This window comes from Mercenaria mercenaria, chromosome 7 (assembly GCF_021730395.1).
Source record: "Mercenaria mercenaria strain notata chromosome 7, MADL_Memer_1, whole genome shotgun sequence".
NCBI classification, from domain to species: domain Eukaryota; kingdom Metazoa; phylum Mollusca; class Bivalvia; order Venerida; family Veneridae; genus Mercenaria; species Mercenaria mercenaria.
Window position 1 is genome coordinate 77,828,607 of NC_069367.1, and position 18,815 is coordinate 77,847,421.

Genomic DNA, 18,815 nt, shown 5'->3' on the forward strand with positions numbered 1-18,815 from the left:
CCAGAGAGACTAAGGGGATAAAATTATTATCAAATCTGGCCGAGATATTATACCCATAATCTTTGTGACCGAGTTCGGTAAACATTGAATAACAAACTTCTGAAGTTAGAGAGCTACCAATTGTTTTGGAGGCCATCTCCGGTGATCCCATAACACGTTCCGTTTCACGGGCGTATAAACAGGAATATAATACACACGGCATGGTTTGTGAGTGGCCGCTCTACAATTACTATCTACGCTTTCCTATTTGATAGTGTGATGACTACGCAAGTTTAAGATTCTGGGTTTATGCAGCTTGGTATTCTGATGCTAGTGTTTAGCTCAGCAGTGTGTTATGTATATGTCATTTCCCTATTAGGTTTAACATTGTTTATTAACCTAGTTTTGAGACATCATGTAAATATATTCTATGGTGTTCTAGAATGTTTACCACAATACTGATAAACAGGGTGTAACAATTATTTTCAAAAGAATTGTTCTTGTTTTTTCCATAATGTTCCTTTTATTCTTAGTGTTACATGAAAAGTTTGGAACCCTCCGTAATACATTAAATAGGGAGCTGTCTAAGGCTAGAACCAGAACTTACACTAAGTTTTATAGATCTTATGGAAACTTTCCTGAATTTCTTAATAACAAAATATTACCAGTTTGGATATTTAACAATTGAAGGATTTATATTAAAATTGTAGATCTGAAAAACAGTCTTTGAAGAGAGGATTTATATTCACTGGATATACTAAATTCAATTTTGAACTGTTGTGCAATATTGTGGAATTTATAATGATTGGACTTAGATATGACCAAGACAGGATCTGGATTTATTTTTACAATAAGATTGGATTTTACGGCCATTTGACATTTTTAAGGTATTTGAATTGTTACTTTTACGAATTAAATTTTGTTATAGCTAATATTTTCCTGCTGTAAAAAGCAATTGATACCGTTTGACGTAACAAGTGAAATAGTTTTTATACTGTCTAGTCAAACAATTATAAAATTAAGGGTAAGTGTGATGTTTGCATGAAATAAACTCGTTAAGTCATCATTTCCCGATATCAGAATTACTGACCGTTCGGAGGCGGTTTTCCTATTTCATCTCGCTGAACGGGAATATAAAAACAGAAACATTATCAGTCATTATTTACCAAATCAGCCATGTTTATAATAACAACAACATTCCTAGTTAGCATTCTTCGATAGCTGAAGATACGGATAGAAATATGTAATTTTGCAGTCAGTAGTTGTTAAGCCATAACTAAACTAAAGATGCATTTATCTCGGTCCCTTTGATAGATAAATGTACTAAAAAGACACAGTTGTTTGACTTGAATATACTTTAACTGCAAAACTGCGTTTTTACGTTTATCTATTTATGAAAACTTTAGTTTGTTCAGATCGTTCTGGTGATACATCAGATTGCAAGATATGAAGATTTAACTACCTTGAATATCGTTTTTGGCTTTTAGGTACCTCTTGTGACGTTGAATGCTGCACTACAGATTTGTGTAACGACAAGTGTACATCCCAGCCTGTTAACCCTTGTTTTCCTGATCCTTGTATGAAAGGCACATGCATTTCAAATAACTCATCGTTTATATGGCACTGTGCTCAGGTCCTACTTGTAATCAAGGTAAAGCACAGTACATGTGGAGATATAAGCTTAGTAACATCTATTTTGTAGTGGCATTGACATTTATTTTGTGACTTTATAATGTTTAAGAAAAACTTGCTTCTTAAGTAATGCCCTCATTTGTTCATTTATGTCATAATTTTGTATTGCTATATTCAGTGTCCGTGTTGTGTTTACTGGTAAACAGTAAATGTTTTTCTATATGATAGTCATTTCCACCAGCAAAAATTACAGATAACTTTTGATTTGAGTACTTTGGAAATATGTATAACATCAATTCCATAGGCAACTGTGATAAAAAGTTACAAACAAATTATTATAGAGAACAGCAATTATGTTCTTTTTTCTTTATTGCACATTTATAGTTACCTTCTGTAAGATAGCACTTTATTTCACATTCATAGTAGAAACAATTATGTTACCTTCTGTCTGGTAGTGCTTTACTTCACATTCATAGGAGAAACCGTTCTTTTTCCTTCTGGTAGATAGTGCTTTATTTCACAGTCATAGTAGAAACTGTCGCATAGTGCTTTATTTCACATTTATAGTAGAAACCGTTATGTTATCTTCTGTCAGATAATGCTTTATTTCACAGTCATAGTAGAAACAATTCTTTTACATTCTGTTAGATATTGCTTTATTTCACATTCATAATAGAAAGCGTTCTGTTAGTTACTTTCTGTTATACAGTGCTTTATTTTACAGTCTTAGTAAAAACTGTTCTGTTACCTTCTGTAAGATAGTTCTTTATTTCAAATCTATAGCATAAACATTTCTGTTACCTTCTGCATTTTTTCACAGTCATAGTAGAAACTGGTTTGTTACTTCTGCTAGATAAAGCTTTATTTACATTCATAGTAGTAACCGTTCTGTTGCCTTCTGTTAGATAGTGCTTTGTTTCACTGTGATAGTACAAACTGTTCTATTACTTCTGCTAGATGGATCTTTATTTTACATTCATAGAGTAGAAACCGTTCTGTTACCTTTTGTTAGATATTGCTTTGTTTCCCAGACAGAGCAGAAACTGCTCTGTTATTTTTGCTTGAAAGAGCTTTATTTTACATTCAAAGTAAAAACAATTCTGTTACCTTCCATTAGAAAGTGCTTTGTTTACTGTCATAGAAGAAAATGTTCTGTTATTTCTGCTAGGTAGAGCTTTAATTTTACATTCATTGTAGAAACAGTTCTATTACTTCTGCTAGATAGCTTTATTTTATATCCATAGTAGAAATCGTTCTGTTACCTTCTGTTAGATAGTGCTTTATTTCACAGTCAAAGTAGAAACAGCTCTAGTATTTCTGCTAGTAAGAGCTTTATTTTACATTCATAGTAAAATCAGTTCTGTTACATTCTGTTAGATATTGCTTTCACAGTCAAAGTAGAAAATGCTCTGTTATTTCTGCTAGTAAGAGCTTTATTTTACATTCATAGTAGAATCAATTCTGTTACTTCTGCTAGATAGTGCTTTATTTTACCTTCATAGTAGAAACCGTACTGTTGCTTTCTGTTAGATAGTGCTTTATTTCACATTCATGGTAGAAACCGTTCTGTTACCTTCTGTTTGGCTGTGCTTTTTTCACAATATAATTGAATTGGCATTCAAAGTATAAACCGTTCTGTTACCTTCTATTCTGTTTGATAATATTCTTTTATTTTACATTCATAGTAGAAACCTTTCTGTTACCGTTTGTTAGATAGTGCTTTATTTCCTATTCATTGTAGAAACAATTCTTTTACCTTCTGTTTGTTAGTAGAATACGAATGCCTTATTGCCATAAATCCATGCTTTTTACGAAAACTATATCTTGCTTTATTGCGCGTTGTTGCCGCTACGTGACAAGTTACATCGTCAATTTTACAATTGGGAAGATGTTGTTGTATATAATATATACTTAACATGGAAGGTTATGTTTGTGAAAACATATATCTAGCTACCCGTCAGGTACCGACATGGGTATGTCATAAAGCAATATGTCATTTTTGCTTCAAGACATCATGACGCTTCACCACAATTGTCCGAACCTTTTCCACTTGTTAACCTTCTTTCATGCCCGGCTTTGTCGTTACATTTTGGCATATTGTTTTCGGTTATTGCCTCCCCAAATGTAGTCGAATATATCCAAGCGGTAGGATGTAAGGAGTACATGCTTCGGTCTAACGGTTGTTTGCGCTTTATGACAGTCTATTATTAATTCGGGGTGTTTCACTAACAAAATGTAAATCAATTACATATATTCAGGTTTTATTGACATTTAAGATCGTTTCATTTCAGGCTTTACATATTTCAATTATTTTAGCTACTATGGTAAAGAATTTATGGACATTTATACCTGTCATAGTATACACACCGATGAATTAATGTAATCTCCCAAATGGATATCTTACAGGAAAATTTGCCGCCAGTTTTTGGGCTTCCGTTGTGGCCGAACCCATTAGTGTTTAAAGGGGTATCTGGTTTTAGACTGCTTTTGTGCATGTTTTCACAGCTTAGTCGTGTTTGCGAAAAAGACAGAGAAGTCGACTATTTCCGGTTTCTTCCCATTTAAATAGTAACAAAGGAAAACCCTCATTTGGACTATAAATAGAACAAGCGGACGATACGGATGCTTTTACACAATGTTTTCGGTTTTATGCGGACTGTTTTTGTTTTGATCATAAGCTGCTATACTTGCAGTATTTGATATATATCCTAAATTACGAAACCAGGCAAGCCTCAACCCATTAGTGTTTAAAGGGGTATCTGGTTTTAGACTGCTTTTGTGCATGTTTTCACAGCTTAGTCGTGTTTGCGAAAAAGACAGAGAAGTCGACTATTTCCGGTTTCTTCCCATTTAAATAGTAACAAAGGAAAACCCTCATTTGGACTATAAATAGAACAAGCGGACGATACGGATGCTTTTACACAATGTTTTCGGTTTTATGCGAACTGTTTTGTTTTGATCATAAGCTGCTATACTTGTAGTCTTTGATATAGATCCTAAATTACGAAACCAGGCAAGCATTTCCTTTTAAAAGGAAACTTTATTGTATAGTTTTCTTTTGACAAAGACGAATGTCTCCGAATGCTTGAAAGGATTACCAAACAATTGCCTAATGAGCATTTGAACTCTGGTCTTGTACTCTTTTCCAGCTACATCAGTTTGTATGGGCTATGGGATATTTGTTAAATTCAAAACTCTAGATAGTGTCTTCACCAAAGAAAATAGGTATGTATAAACTTTAATGGGAAACCATTATACATGTACATTTTCAGGAAATAGATCCATAGTTAATGTATACTGTTTTATTCTTTCAATTGATCGAATGCTGTTTTGTTGATTAAATCCTACTACAATAGTCGTTATATGACAATGTGTGAAGTCGAGAAAACAAAAGAGAAATCGTTCAGTCAAGAATATAACAATCAATCACTTAAAAGCTACAGTGACCGAGGTTAAAATAGGTAACATTACAGAAATGGGATGTGAAAATTTATAACGATTAAAAATGTCATCTTTTTTCCTGTTTCCGATTTAAAATCATATATAGTGGTAGTAAAATAAGTATTCTAATTCAAGGTTCTACCACATGTCAAAAGCTGGAGAATTTACAATGTATGAAAGCACGGCTCGTCCATTTCAGGTATTTATAATAGTTTTATACAATATATAGAGAAGCTGTGGCGTCATACATGTACTTGTACGGGTACGCTTTATTGTAGGTTTCAATAAATGTACGAGATGTACCAGTTAAGCTTATTGCAAGATATTCATGCAATTTAGCAGCTTAAGTGTTAAACCAATATCTGTAATGTTATACGTTAAGATCTACCTGTAGATGGCAACAAGTTTATCCGAAAAGTTCAAGCTGACGATCATTAGCATGATTAGGATTTTCCTACACGTACGTGTACACGTATAAGTACTGAAATCGCAAATTCATGAAATGATTGAATCAAGCAAAGTTTAAGTCAGAAAGGACATTTGTTTGTTTCAACGTAAGATTGAAATAACTTCCATGTGTTAACATATGATGCAATATCTTTATGAGTGGCATAGCCACGGGTAAAATTGTAAGATATAGTGTTCATGAGTGAAAGATATTTTGATCTTATTGCATGTTTTGACTAAAATTATCCATTTATAGTTTCTTACCAGTGAAAAAAATATTTGATATTGTTCACTGTGAACACACCAGATATATTTCACTCTAATATTTCGATAATTCACTGAAAAACATGTAATAAATGTCTTACCCGAAAGTTGCAGGTTTAGTTAACAAAATGTCACATAATTGCTCATCATCTATGTAAAATGTAAATATTTTGTCTCAAAGATACCTATTATAAAATACTATACAGTAATATCAAAGGCCATGTATGTAAAAGTCCATGTCTGCTCAACTTCTTTTTAACCCATTGAATAATAGTTTTATTGCAACTATTCACCTTGAAGAAATATACAATCAGGGTCTGCAGTGTAATGGTCATATTTTATTGTCAAAGATCAACGATTTATATAGGTTAAATATGTTATTCATTTTGTTGTTTTTAGAGCGAGGTACTAGACACTGTAACGAGGAAATTTGTTTAGCAACAACGATCTAGTTTGAACCTGTACTGATATGCATTTTTGACACCTGTTGATGATATCTTTGATATCATATATAATTGCTCATATCTAATCTGGTACATTTACAGATTCAGATACGTACACAGCCGTATGTTCATAACAACCGCACATACAATGTCATATGTGCCGCTGCAGTACAGGAAAGCAATGATGTTATTGTTGTAGACATGTGCCACGTCAGTCATTCCACCACACCACTAAAGGTTATTTTTCCAAATGGCAAATTATCTGCGGGAACAATTGTGTCCAGAAGCCTTAGTTATATGTCGCCTGTGGTATGTAATGCTTAATTAGAAATGCATTGATTAAATAGTGACATTTTTTGCTATTACCAGAGATTTATGCTATTTAAAACCAGTTCAATTTCGTCCTTCAGAGTTACGATGTAGTTCCTAGGCAAAATGTTTATCCTGTCATAAGACTTATTACCCTAAGTATCACATGTCCTATCTTATCTTGACATGTACAATAGAGGGTATTGAATAAATACAAGATAATCTATTACACGAACAAAGACAGCTTTGTCTTACAAGTCTACCAAATAAGATATTCTCTTTAGGTAATGTCCCTTTCAAAGTTTTAACCGGACGTCAATTATGTTACTCATATTTTCATGAATGACGTGTAATGACGTCGTGAAAAAGTAAAACTACATCTAAATAAGTTCAAGTGCGTGTAGGTTTTGTGAGAAACAATGTACAATTTTTTAGTAATGTTTATTTTGATCATAGCAGTTGTTAAAATTATTGCATATATTCGCACGCAATAAACTAAAACAAAAGAGATATGATACTTATTATTCCACTGACTTAGCTTATAATGCAATAAGTTGTTTTTATGCTACTTGTGTCTAACTTTATATTGTGTTCCACAATTGTGTAAAAAACTTTTTTTTTCAAATGTTCAACTGCGAAAATAGAACGTTTAAAGATTTTGAGCAAAATAGTGTAAAATAAATTAAGCTCAAAATGTACTTATTTTCTCACACTCAGAAGATAATTCTTTTATCACTAATTGTAAATAAAAACAAAAAAGAAGTGATTAAAACTTTCATATTGTCTGCACATTATGGTGAAAAGCTATTTAGTGCATTTGTGACGCGGGAGAAAACTGATGTTTAATAGAAGCTTTATATAATAGATTCATAATCAGTATATATATAGATACATTTATACTGAGTTTTACAGACGTTTCTATAGGTTCCCAAATGAGGGCATATAGAAATCGCAGGGTTCGTCTTTCATGACTTCTTCATAGCGCCTGGTGATAAAACATTTATTCTAAGGGTTCAGTCTGTGTCTAGTCCATAACTTATTTAAAAAGGAATTTAAGAATTTATTAATGTTTCTTATAACATAGCAACTTGTCGCAAGCGAAATTAATTATGCAACGAGGTGTACATAATTGTGCATAGTGTCTATTACTTGTCCTGTATACTATCCAGAGATCACCAAAATATGGCCAGTTTCACATGCAAGACTAATCTAGCTTTAGGTTCAGTGTCACACCTTGAATCACAAACTATAATTATGCATTTTTATCTATTACGTAAATACAGCTGCTTACAAATGACAACGATCTCAAGAGCCCCATCATGCTACTATATGTGTGTCATACATCTCAGACTACATGTATGTTAGTCATGGGTCAAGGTAATACAGGCTGCTTCTCTAGGGTTCAGGTCACAGTTGACCTTAGAAATATATGTCTTATATTGATCAAAATATGTAGTCTTGGTACACTACTAGATGCACATACCATTAAACATGGTTTAAAACCCTGTAAAATAGCCATTAAAATAGGAAAAACCGTTAATTAACTCCATTAATTCTTGCATCACTTTATTTAACAGGTTTCACAATATTAATGGGTTACATGTTAAAATACCATTAAAACACCCATTTTTAACCATGAATCATGCCATTAAAAATTTAGTTTGGTAGCTAAAATAGTTAATGGCTTTGAAAAAATAGTGAAATTCTGTATTTTTTTAATTTAACAGGATTATTCATGGCCCTTAAATTTGATTTAATACCCATTAAATTTTCAGGTTGTGTACGATTTCATTTAAGAGTAAACTTAATTGCCCTTAAGAGCAATGTAATGCCCATTAAATCCTAAATTCTGTAAAATGTGATTCGTATATATTTTCTTTTTGGTTTTTGGCTTGCTCTCCTATTGAATGCTTATAATTCCAGTCTTATTTAGTTCTAAAATGGACTTTAATCACAATAAATACATACTACGCACACATCGTCTATAATATATCATGAATCTACAATATTTTGGTAAGGGTAAATACGTATTGATGCATGCTACTTTTTCTGTTCTTTGTTTTTCTTGTCCAAATAATCAGCATTTGTATAAGAAAATGGGTGGGGTAAGGAATTTACATTATAAAATGTGTTCAGACTAGTTTAGATTTTCAAATTCTTGAGTAGAGACAAAGGTTTATAGAGAAGTGAACAGTACACATAATTGTGAAGATATACAGTCTGATTTAAATTCATTTGGGGCATGGGCAGATCAATCGCTTCATTGTTTCAACGAATCAAAGAGTGTGGTACGCTTAATTGGAGATCAGAGAAGCTACTCGTGATGCAATCCCACAAACATTTGCTCTTAGATGTACAGTGCATGCATGTGAGCACAAAATACTGAAGTAGAGCTAAATTGTGATTGCCCATTGTGCGCTGACATTGTCATCAACAGTTGCTATTTAGATCGACTATTTTGCATACTTGTTAACCATCATGACCCCAGTCTGTAAAAAGGAGGAGGCAACTCTATCAAGCATTTTGACTGAATTATGGCCCCTTTTCGACTTAGAATAAATGTTAAAGTTTGCGTACCACCCCAAATATTTTCAAAGTCAATTAATATATTGCTTTCATATTTTGCATACTTGTTTACCATCATGACCTCAGTCTGCAAAAAGGAGGAGGCAACTCTATCAAGCATTTTGACTGAATTATGGCCCATTTTTGACTTAGAATAAATGTTAAAGTTTGCGTACCACCCCAAATATTTGCAAAGTCCATTGAGATATTGCTTTCATATTTTGCATACTTGTTTACCATCATGACCCCAGTCTGCAAAAAGGAGGAGGCAACTAATTATGGCCCCTTTTCGACTTAGAATATGCTTATTGTAATGTTAAAGTTTTACTCATTGCTTATATTATACTATCAAGCAATGAGAATAGTCGAGCATGCTGTCCACTGACAGTTCTTGTTGAATACACCTGATGCCTAATGTCTGTGCCAATAAAAGCTTGGTCAGAATGTTTGTCAATATTATAATGTTGAATAGTTAAAACTGCCCACATGGTCACTTGATCTATTAAACCAGCACCTGTACACTCTTCTCAGTACAACTCAATACAATACAATATCCATTTATTTTCTCATTTCATATGAACATATGACAGAATAAGGATACAATATAACAAATGTTTGTGCGAGGCTGTTACATGTGATTACATTATAAAATAATAAGAGAAAAAAGAAGAAACAAATATTCTTCTAGCATTTTACAAAACAGTTTATATGTATAGATACTATTACATGTGTAGTAATACGTAGTTTAAATCAATACGGCAAATATTAATATGAAGTTGATTATCTTAAGATGTCTAATTCTGAAGGCAAATTTTCATGGCCCATAATTTGATATACAATTAAAATATTATAAACCCATTAAAATTTAATCAGACATATTTAATGAGACCATTAATCAATTTTTTAATAATTAATAATTAACGGCCATTAACAGAGTAATAAAAAAATTAATGACCCCATTAGTTCTTACTAATTAATTGGGAATTAAGGGGTAATTTTTTAATGGCACATTAAGTTCATGCCAATTAAAAATTTTCATGTAGTTTTAAGGAGCCTGTTAACTTATTTTAATGGTTTATTTTAAGCAGCTTTTCATGGCCATCAAAGTCATTTTTAATGTATGGCATTAAAACTATGGTCATGAAAATCCCATTAAATAGTAAAAAGTAATGGGTGAATTTTAATGGTGACTTGTTAAAACTCTGTTAAAAACCTTTGAAAAAATTAAGGCCAATTTCATGACCCATTTAATGGCATGTGCATCCAGTAGTGGTAGTTTGTTACAAATTCCATAGGAAGAAGTTGCATGCAGTGTTTAATTTTACAATACGGTTCAAACTACTTCCATGTTGTAATAATCAAAACTTAAGAACTTTGGTAACAGACATACCAAATAAAATATGAATTATTTAAGGTAAAATGAGGAGTAAAAGAAAGTATAAAGTGTTAAACAGTCAACGCTACTTTCTTTCTTAATGTTATCTTTCACAATAAGTTTTGAAATAACTTAAAATTTAAACACTCCCTAGATGCAATTAAAAAAAAACGCTTTACGCAGAAAAGAATATAACTTAAGCTCATAATAAAGGTTTATGCAAAACTGCCAGGTTGCGTAAATAACAATTAATAAGGACATTTTGGCTGTTTCATGTATCAAAAATAATAATTATTATGTTTTATTAAAGGTAACATTACAGTTTTTTATCACGGCCACCTCGTAGTAACTGAAGATACATGTATAAGTTAAAATTTTGGACACTGTAATTCGAAACAATTTGACATGTCAAATGGAAAATGAATTATTATACTATATAGCCAGTTTAATGGTAATGAATAGTTTTACTTAGTAGCACCAATATAGTTTCTACCTTAATCAAATTGCTTCTTTTTTAGCGTCAATTATTTGACCAGAATCTCTTTTTAATTTCCATAGGTCAATATCACTTTTTCATCTGGAGCTTTTGTGACTGTTAAGGCTTATGAAACGTTCCTCGTGATATTTGCTCATTCCGCAAAAGAAGACTTTAATGCTACAAGAGGACTGTGTGGAATATTTGATGGGAACATAGACAATGACTTAACTCGGCCAAATCTACATGTCGACTTGTTTCCCCCTAATTTTCAAGACCCTTTTGCTGATTCCTGGAGGTATGGTAACACTTTATTTTAACAATTGCTCAAACAATTTGTTTGAATGCACCAAATACCATAAATATTTAACATTAAATCAAAAGATAAAATACAAATACTCGCCAAGGACGAAATTATGATTAGATTGAATACACAATTAAGAGAAAATGAAGAGTTATAGAGAATGAAGCGTGGTCTTTTTTTTTATTTGTTTTTATCATTTGTTGTTCTGCCGAGACACGCAGATACAGACTAATATATGGTGACTGTCAGCATTATTGATAAAAGGAACACCCCTGGTGGTCCTAATGCAATATAACACGGTTTGTATCCGGTCAAACCAAGTCCCTTTCGAAAACCAGCTCGTCTGCTGAACATCCGGTTCTGGCAATGATAGAGATACTGTTACCGTTGAATTTTCATTGAAATGCTATACTAAGTATCTTGCGAAACCTCCTTTTCTGCCTTGCACGTACACGAATATTAATTATCCCCTTATGGAAGTGTAAATAAAACACTCCCGCATGGACTTCTAAGACAGTTTAGCACGGAATCTGTCTAAAGTTTGGAACGCAAAATCACTCAGAGTTCTTCGTAATACATAACTCATGTAGCCTATCATTTTAAAAATTGATGCTTTAACAATGCAAATCAGAAAGCAATTAGCAAAACCCTTTTTGTGTTTCTACCCGCTGAAAAAAAGTCACAGATCATATTTTGGAATTTTAAAATATATTCTTACTTGCAATATTATATTTCCGGCGAATGCTCTCTTGTTCATACATCGCATGATTTTTTTTCCCAGTTTATCAAATTTGGGAAAACCATTTAACAAAATCATACTCTTAAAGAGTTCTTTGTTTATTTTATTTTGAAATACCATGTACGCGCATGTTTTATGTAGTTCAGTTATGGCCTGCTCTTGTTATGTTATCTTTTTAGTCAACATTAAGGTACTTAAGTCAAATATGTTTCTAAATCTGTTAACATAAACCCTACAATATTGTATAGTATCGTCAGCTTAGCCTTAATCTAAATCCATATTATTCTACGCAAATGAAAAGAAACATAAAGATAAACACTATAATATCTAATGTAAAAGCATATTTCTATTCCATGAAAGAAATTAAATGTTACATATCATTCCCTTTCGAACTTACCTTTAGTAAGCCAGCTGGATGGTTTTCTCATAAGAAAGAAGAATACATAAGTTTGGTGGGGGGTTCAAATCAACAGCTGTAATGGGCCCATATTTGTGTGCTGCGTACATTAAACACTCAATTATATTTTGCAAACAATCAGGCGTGATCATTTTACAGTATGTGAAATCGTTTAATTTCGCGGGCACGAAATGATGTGGTTATTTTATAAGTTTTAAATTTTTGCGGATAAAATGAATATGAAGCTTGATTGTTCATTAGAATTATATTTCGTGGATTGGCGCAGCCATATTATCCACAGAAATCAATTCCCACGAATATCAATTCCCACGAATATCAGTTGCTATTAATAGACATTTGCGAATTAATCCGATACCGAATCCGAGATTGTAATCCGATGTTCATGCTGTATTTTAAGGGATAATCTCAAAACATTTATGTGCATGGGAAATATTCGCTAAGTATTGGTCTATTTAATTCAATGTTTTCTTTTCTAAAACTACATCAGACCTAACAAAAAAATGTTTGTTTTCGGTAACATGCTAAAAATAGGGTAGGTAGGTCGGTAATTTTTATGCTTTTGATTTTTTTTATCGAGTTGGACATTTCGGAATTTATTTTTGTGTCAAAAATGAATACATGAACAAATAAGGGTGTTATGTCTTTAGTGCATCAGTAAGTTGATTTTTAACATCACTGACCAAGTTTAGAGCGTAAAAAGTGCAGTTTTTGCAACTTCAACTGTTAAAAAGTTGAAAAAAAATCTCCAAGGCCATAAAACATTTAGGGTCGGGTAAAAAATTTCGGGTAGGTCGGGATACCGGAAACACACAACTTTTCTATGCCTCATAATGTTTAGTCATAACGGTTTTATACAACAATGAAATCTAGTTAATACTGTTCTGTTAAGTGTTAAGAAAAAGCCACATAAGACAGAGATTCTGTCTCCAAGGAAACACAAAGGGTGGACAGTAGACACCTTCCTTCCTATTTCTTGCATCATGTCGTACGTTATCAAGTTAGTTCCTTGTAAAGCTTGAACTAAGGGCTGCATATTGTCCAAATACCTTAGTTGTTTTTGGGGGCAAATAAGAGGTGTTTCTTTTGTAATTCTTACGGAATTTTACGTCATCAAATAATTAAGATTTAATTTTCTTAAAAGGTTCAATAAAGAATTTTGCATAACACGAAAACTGACCGCAAGTTACTTGTATAGAATGGTCGAATCTTCCAGATTTCCTTAGGCTATTGTGCATAAAGTTTCATAGGGTGGCCATCATTCGCTATGTTAAACATGGCCGTGAGGGGCAAAGAAGGTTTCCATGTAGACTATAACTATTACGGAACTTTTGAGAATCGCCTTTTTCAAGACTGCTTAACTGATTTAAATATGATTCCACGGAAATATTTCTTCGGTGAGCCTCTGCTAGATACATTCGTATCATTTGGTACATTAAAGAATGCGACTGCCAGGGAGTGGAGCAGGGTTTCCTCATACAGTAAGAGTGTAAAATTTTGAGGCATTCTTTGTCATAAGCAGAACGGCATAAATCTTATACGCTGCATCTACTGTCCAGTTTTCAAAGTTATTTGGCAGAAATATGTCTTTCATTTTTTTACCTGTTTGGGCTATGGAAAATGTGGAGTTGTGGCGATTTTCATGAGTATATATTTAATACAAGTACGTAAGTTCGAAAGAATTCGGACGGCATTTCATTATCAAATATATAATTTTAAGAAACAAAGGTATGAAAAAGAGTACTAAATCTTGTCATACATTTTCCTGCTAGGTACCATACAAGATAAATATTAAGAGAACATATATGCGATATGGGAAAATGATTCAGCTATACTACGATTTGCATTTGGCTATTTTCATGCATCATGTACTTCAGATCTCCTGATGTCTATCTATAGTTTAAAAAATGTTAATACAGTAAACCGCTTTAATAAGTTCAGTTTTATAACTTGTGAGCTTAACAGATTATATTGTAAACATTTAACAGATCGCACCCATTCTTTCGTCAGAATAGTGCTAACTATATTGGGCGATATCTATTTTTTTCAATCAATTACTTCAAAAATGAATATTTTGGTATGAATGAATTTGTCTTTTTATATGGTAGATGGGTCTAACCAAAATCAGCAACATGTTTATTATCATGGCAATAAATGTATATTCACCATGTATTATGAAATAAATATTGTGACAGCTTGAGTTCCATATGCATTGAACAACACTTTTAGAATAGATATATACCTATATAACATGTATATATATAGCATATTTATTAGCTATTTGTTAGCTACGGAATGATTAACTTAAAAAGTAAAAAGTTCGCATTTTTTCGGACGACAGCTTAGTAAGTATGGTAGTCGGTTTAGTAAGATACGTAGTCAATCGACAAAAAAACAGCTCAACGTTAAAATGTTAGCCAACAACCATTTTTGTCATTGAACCACTAAATGTTTTGAGAAAGTCCCTAAAATTTACCCGATGTCAGATTCGGATTCGGCATCGGATTAATTCGCAAGTGTCTAATATCAAATCCCACGAATATCATTGTATGCAGACTGTATTATGTGCATGTTTATATATGCACTTCGTGTTGGGCGTCAAAGCATTGTGGAATTAAACAATGATAATGTGTTGAACTGAAGTGTGATTACATGATGTAATAAATACGTAGCTGTTTGCTGGGTAACACAAAAATATTAGACAGTACATAGAACTGGTAATACAAGCATTAGTAAATTGGAAACAATTTTTTTAATGTAGTATTCCATTGGTTGAGAAAGTAAGATGTATGATTCCTGATTCTTAATCATTTGATACATATTTCACATAAACGGTTTATGTTATTTGACTTTAGAATTCCACAATGGCTGTCCATATTTCACAAATTCGGTATAAGGAAACGAAATACTAAAGGCAAGTATGAAAATATTGTTCCAGGTGAATTTTTAACTATTAGTATGAAAAAAAAAATGAAATTTGGTGAAAGCTACAATTCATTACATTTGTATACCTTTTTACTATTTGTACCGTACATGTTTGTATTGTTTTGAATTGTTTGTTTTTGTCATCTTGTGTTTTGATGATTGCTTCTCTTTGTTTACTTCCCATTAATTAATTCTACTTAATGATTACACGTTAGTTTTATTCTGCTTACTTAACTTTTACTCTGTTTCAAAATATATATACTGGGAATTTATTAAAATCTTCCAATCGTAATTGCTTGTCCGATCTTAATATGATTTATCACAAATGTTCCTTGAGTGACTCCCTGGAAAAACTATTCAACAAAAGTCGACTTGTCAAAGGCATGGTCACTTTATTCTATTTGTACGGTATTTATAGTTGAATGATAAACGATTTTCTGAAATATACTACTAGCCCGATTCAAAAAAGAAATTGCACAGATGTTCCTAGAGTGACTGTATACCAGGGCTGTCCAAATTATTGCGTTTTGTCCAAAGTATTATGTTATAAATGTTTCTTGGGTGACTCTCAACTGTGCAAGAGTGTGAAAATATTTTGATTCCTAGCGAAAACATGGCCATCAGAGCTAAAATAAGAAAATTATTCAAACAACTTCTTTTCCTTAACTAAACATCCGATTATGACATTATTACACTGAACTGTTCTTTGGGAGACGTATAACTCCAATTGTTCAAATACTACAATGTTTCTTGGGTGACTCTCAACTGTGCACGAGTGTGAAAATATTTTGATTCCTAGCGAAAACATAGCCATCAGAGCTAAAATAAGAAAATGATTCAAACAACTTCTTTTCCTTAACTAAACATCCGATTATGACATTATTACACTGAACTGTTCTTTGGGAGACGTATAACTCCAATTGTTCAAATACTACAATTTGTCCAAAGAAAAAGAGAAAACATTGCATTCAGAGCTCAAAATATAAATGAATCAAACGTCATCTTCTACTAGGCTACTGGTCTGATTTTGAAATAATTTCTCCGAAATGTTCCTAAGGTGACCTACTTAAATTTCAAAACATATTGTTACACCTGTTTGAGCTCTAGTGAGCAAGCAAATATTTATACATCGGTCCAATGTCGGCACAATAATATATAACGGCGAAGCAATATCTGTTTATTATATTATTTCATCAGCCGAAACCAAGCAGGAAAGGTTGAATAGATATTTGTTTGTGATATTAGTCTTGCATTAAGCCGTTATCAGATGCAAACCGAATGAATTGTGTATGGTTTGATGTAAGAACGCCCAAACCTGAATTACATTGAATTTTATTTTATGCTAACGTTAACTGATGAAATACTGTGTTTTATCAGTGAGATATAATCCATATCACTCACTATAAATGATATAGCTTTGCCGATCTACTTGTACATTGTGTATAAATTTCAAATTATTTGCTTAAAACAGGATAAAATTGTAGTCGCACTTTGTTCTTTATAGTATATTTCTTGATTCAAATTATTTTCCTTAATGAGAATTTCATAATGTTATGCAGCAAAAAATAAAACAAAATGGAACTTTATGTCGTGTGCGTCTTTCTACTTTCTAACGTCACAATACGTCTGACGTCATGTTCGTTTACGCGCGTCTGTTTCCCGCACTGAGATTAAAATTTATTATCAAGCCAGTATCATATCAACATAAAAACAGTATCGGACTGATAAAACGAACAAACCTGTCTGATATCTGCCTGATATTCAGTGCGTGGTTTTGGTAGGTATACGCTGTAATTTTGGCAGAACACATAAACAATCAACAATATTTCAAAATTACAAACATACAGTGAATTGCTATTGCCAATCGAACAAGATCTAAGTAAATGCTGTCAATTATTAAAGAGGTCACATATTTTTCATAATGTTTAATATTATGTTACAAAAATAAATTTAAAATATTCTCCAAGTTTTAACATTTAACGAAGCGATATATCAATTTTGAAATCTAGATGATGATGAAGTATTTAGAAAGATTTATTTCTAACCTTTATAACTTAACTCTTTTCACAATGCTCAGCAAATTTATACTGTGTTATTTCGCGATGTGAAACAAACTCATTGGTCGGGTAAGAAAATAATATTGGTCTGATATTGTGTTCATATCAGCTTGACGTCCGGGACCGTTAGATATTGTGTTAGGTATTAATCCAACATCATAGTTCAATATCGGGCTATTTGCTGTTATGGAAAGTTGACGTAATATCGGTGTAATATTGTTTCATAAATTTAGCCGATAGTAAACCAATATAAAAGAAACATCGAGCCAATGGTACTTATTTGTAAACGATTTGAAATTGGAAAATTGATAAAGGTTCGATTTTAATTTTCTATTTGTCTAATATCGGTTTGATATCAGAAAAATATCAGACCGATATGCAAAACTGATATTGAAAACCATATCGGTCCGATATACTGATATGATATGCAATGTTTGCAAGCCAAGTTAAATACATTTGATGAGATTTATTGTCTTTAAAGATAAAGTCTGCCCTATTGGTAAATTTTAAATGGTTAGTTTAGAATTCTTCACGCATGTACATGTAATTGTACGAGGAGACGTGGTATATTATGAGCTGCCAGTAAAAGAAGAGGGTGTTTTTTTTAGAGCAAATGGTTGTTTGTAGATATGACATTTAAAACGTTTAATGACTACATATATATTTAGTTCATATATTTAGTTGAATTAAATGTTGTAAAATCCCCGCGTAATCTCTTGGTGATAACAAAATAAAATGTTTTTCGCTGAGGGAGCGGGCCTGTATTAATAACTAACATATGTATAAACCTTTCTCCCCCACCCCCTTTTCCTGTATTTTGCATATAATTTAAATGTACTTGGTGTTGGATTTTTGAAGCAACCCGTCTACAATATTATTCCGTTACAGCTTCTTATTGTGCATGGCTCTATGGTTGTGTTTGGGGTGCTCCTTGCTTCCGTGAAATCTACCCTTACCTTTTATCTTTTCTACTGATAAAATACGTTAGTGAAAGATGAGCGTCTTTCAAGTTGATATCTAATGACGAAATATGTAAGTAAAACATGTGCATAGTATATTTTTAATAGATGGCATCGTCCTATGTTTGCACAGTACTAAACAATGTTGTTTTCTTTTCATTTCAGACCACTGATGTTTATATAAGTAAGAATGATGTTGTTATATCGACGTATGCTGCTATTTAGATTGAAATTCTCTGACAATTTGAATATATTTACAATTTCATGACAAAATAATTTTTTCCATTAATACGCCTATGCGTACTCTCCTTTTGTGAATAACAAAATAAATCAGGGAGTTATATGTTGCAAACATTTTAATGGGTTATAGAAAAAGTGTAAACCCAAAAGTCGCCTTAAGATGCTAATCTTCGTCTGCTGTAAAGTTGACAGACTGAGTTGGAAGATTTTATCCCGCTTCCAAGCGGCTTAGTCTTACCTTTTAAC

General features: G+C 32.3%; 1 protein-coding gene across 1 annotated transcript; it reads left to right on the forward strand.

The window, feature by feature from the left end:
• The first annotated feature begins 5,189 nt into the window (after nt 1-5,189).
• Nucleotides 5,190-18,502, forward strand: LOC123555222 (von Willebrand factor D and EGF domain-containing protein-like). Its single transcript, XM_053547289.1, has 5 exons — nt 5,190-5,251; nt 6,309-6,515; nt 11,014-11,228; nt 15,244-15,326; nt 18,495-18,502. The coding sequence occupies exons 1-5, from the start codon at nt 5,198-5,200 to the stop codon at nt 18,500-18,502; spliced, it is 567 nt and encodes a 188-aa protein (XP_053403264.1). The 5' UTR covers nt 5,190-5,197.
• Nucleotides 18,503-18,815: the final 313 nt, after the last annotated feature.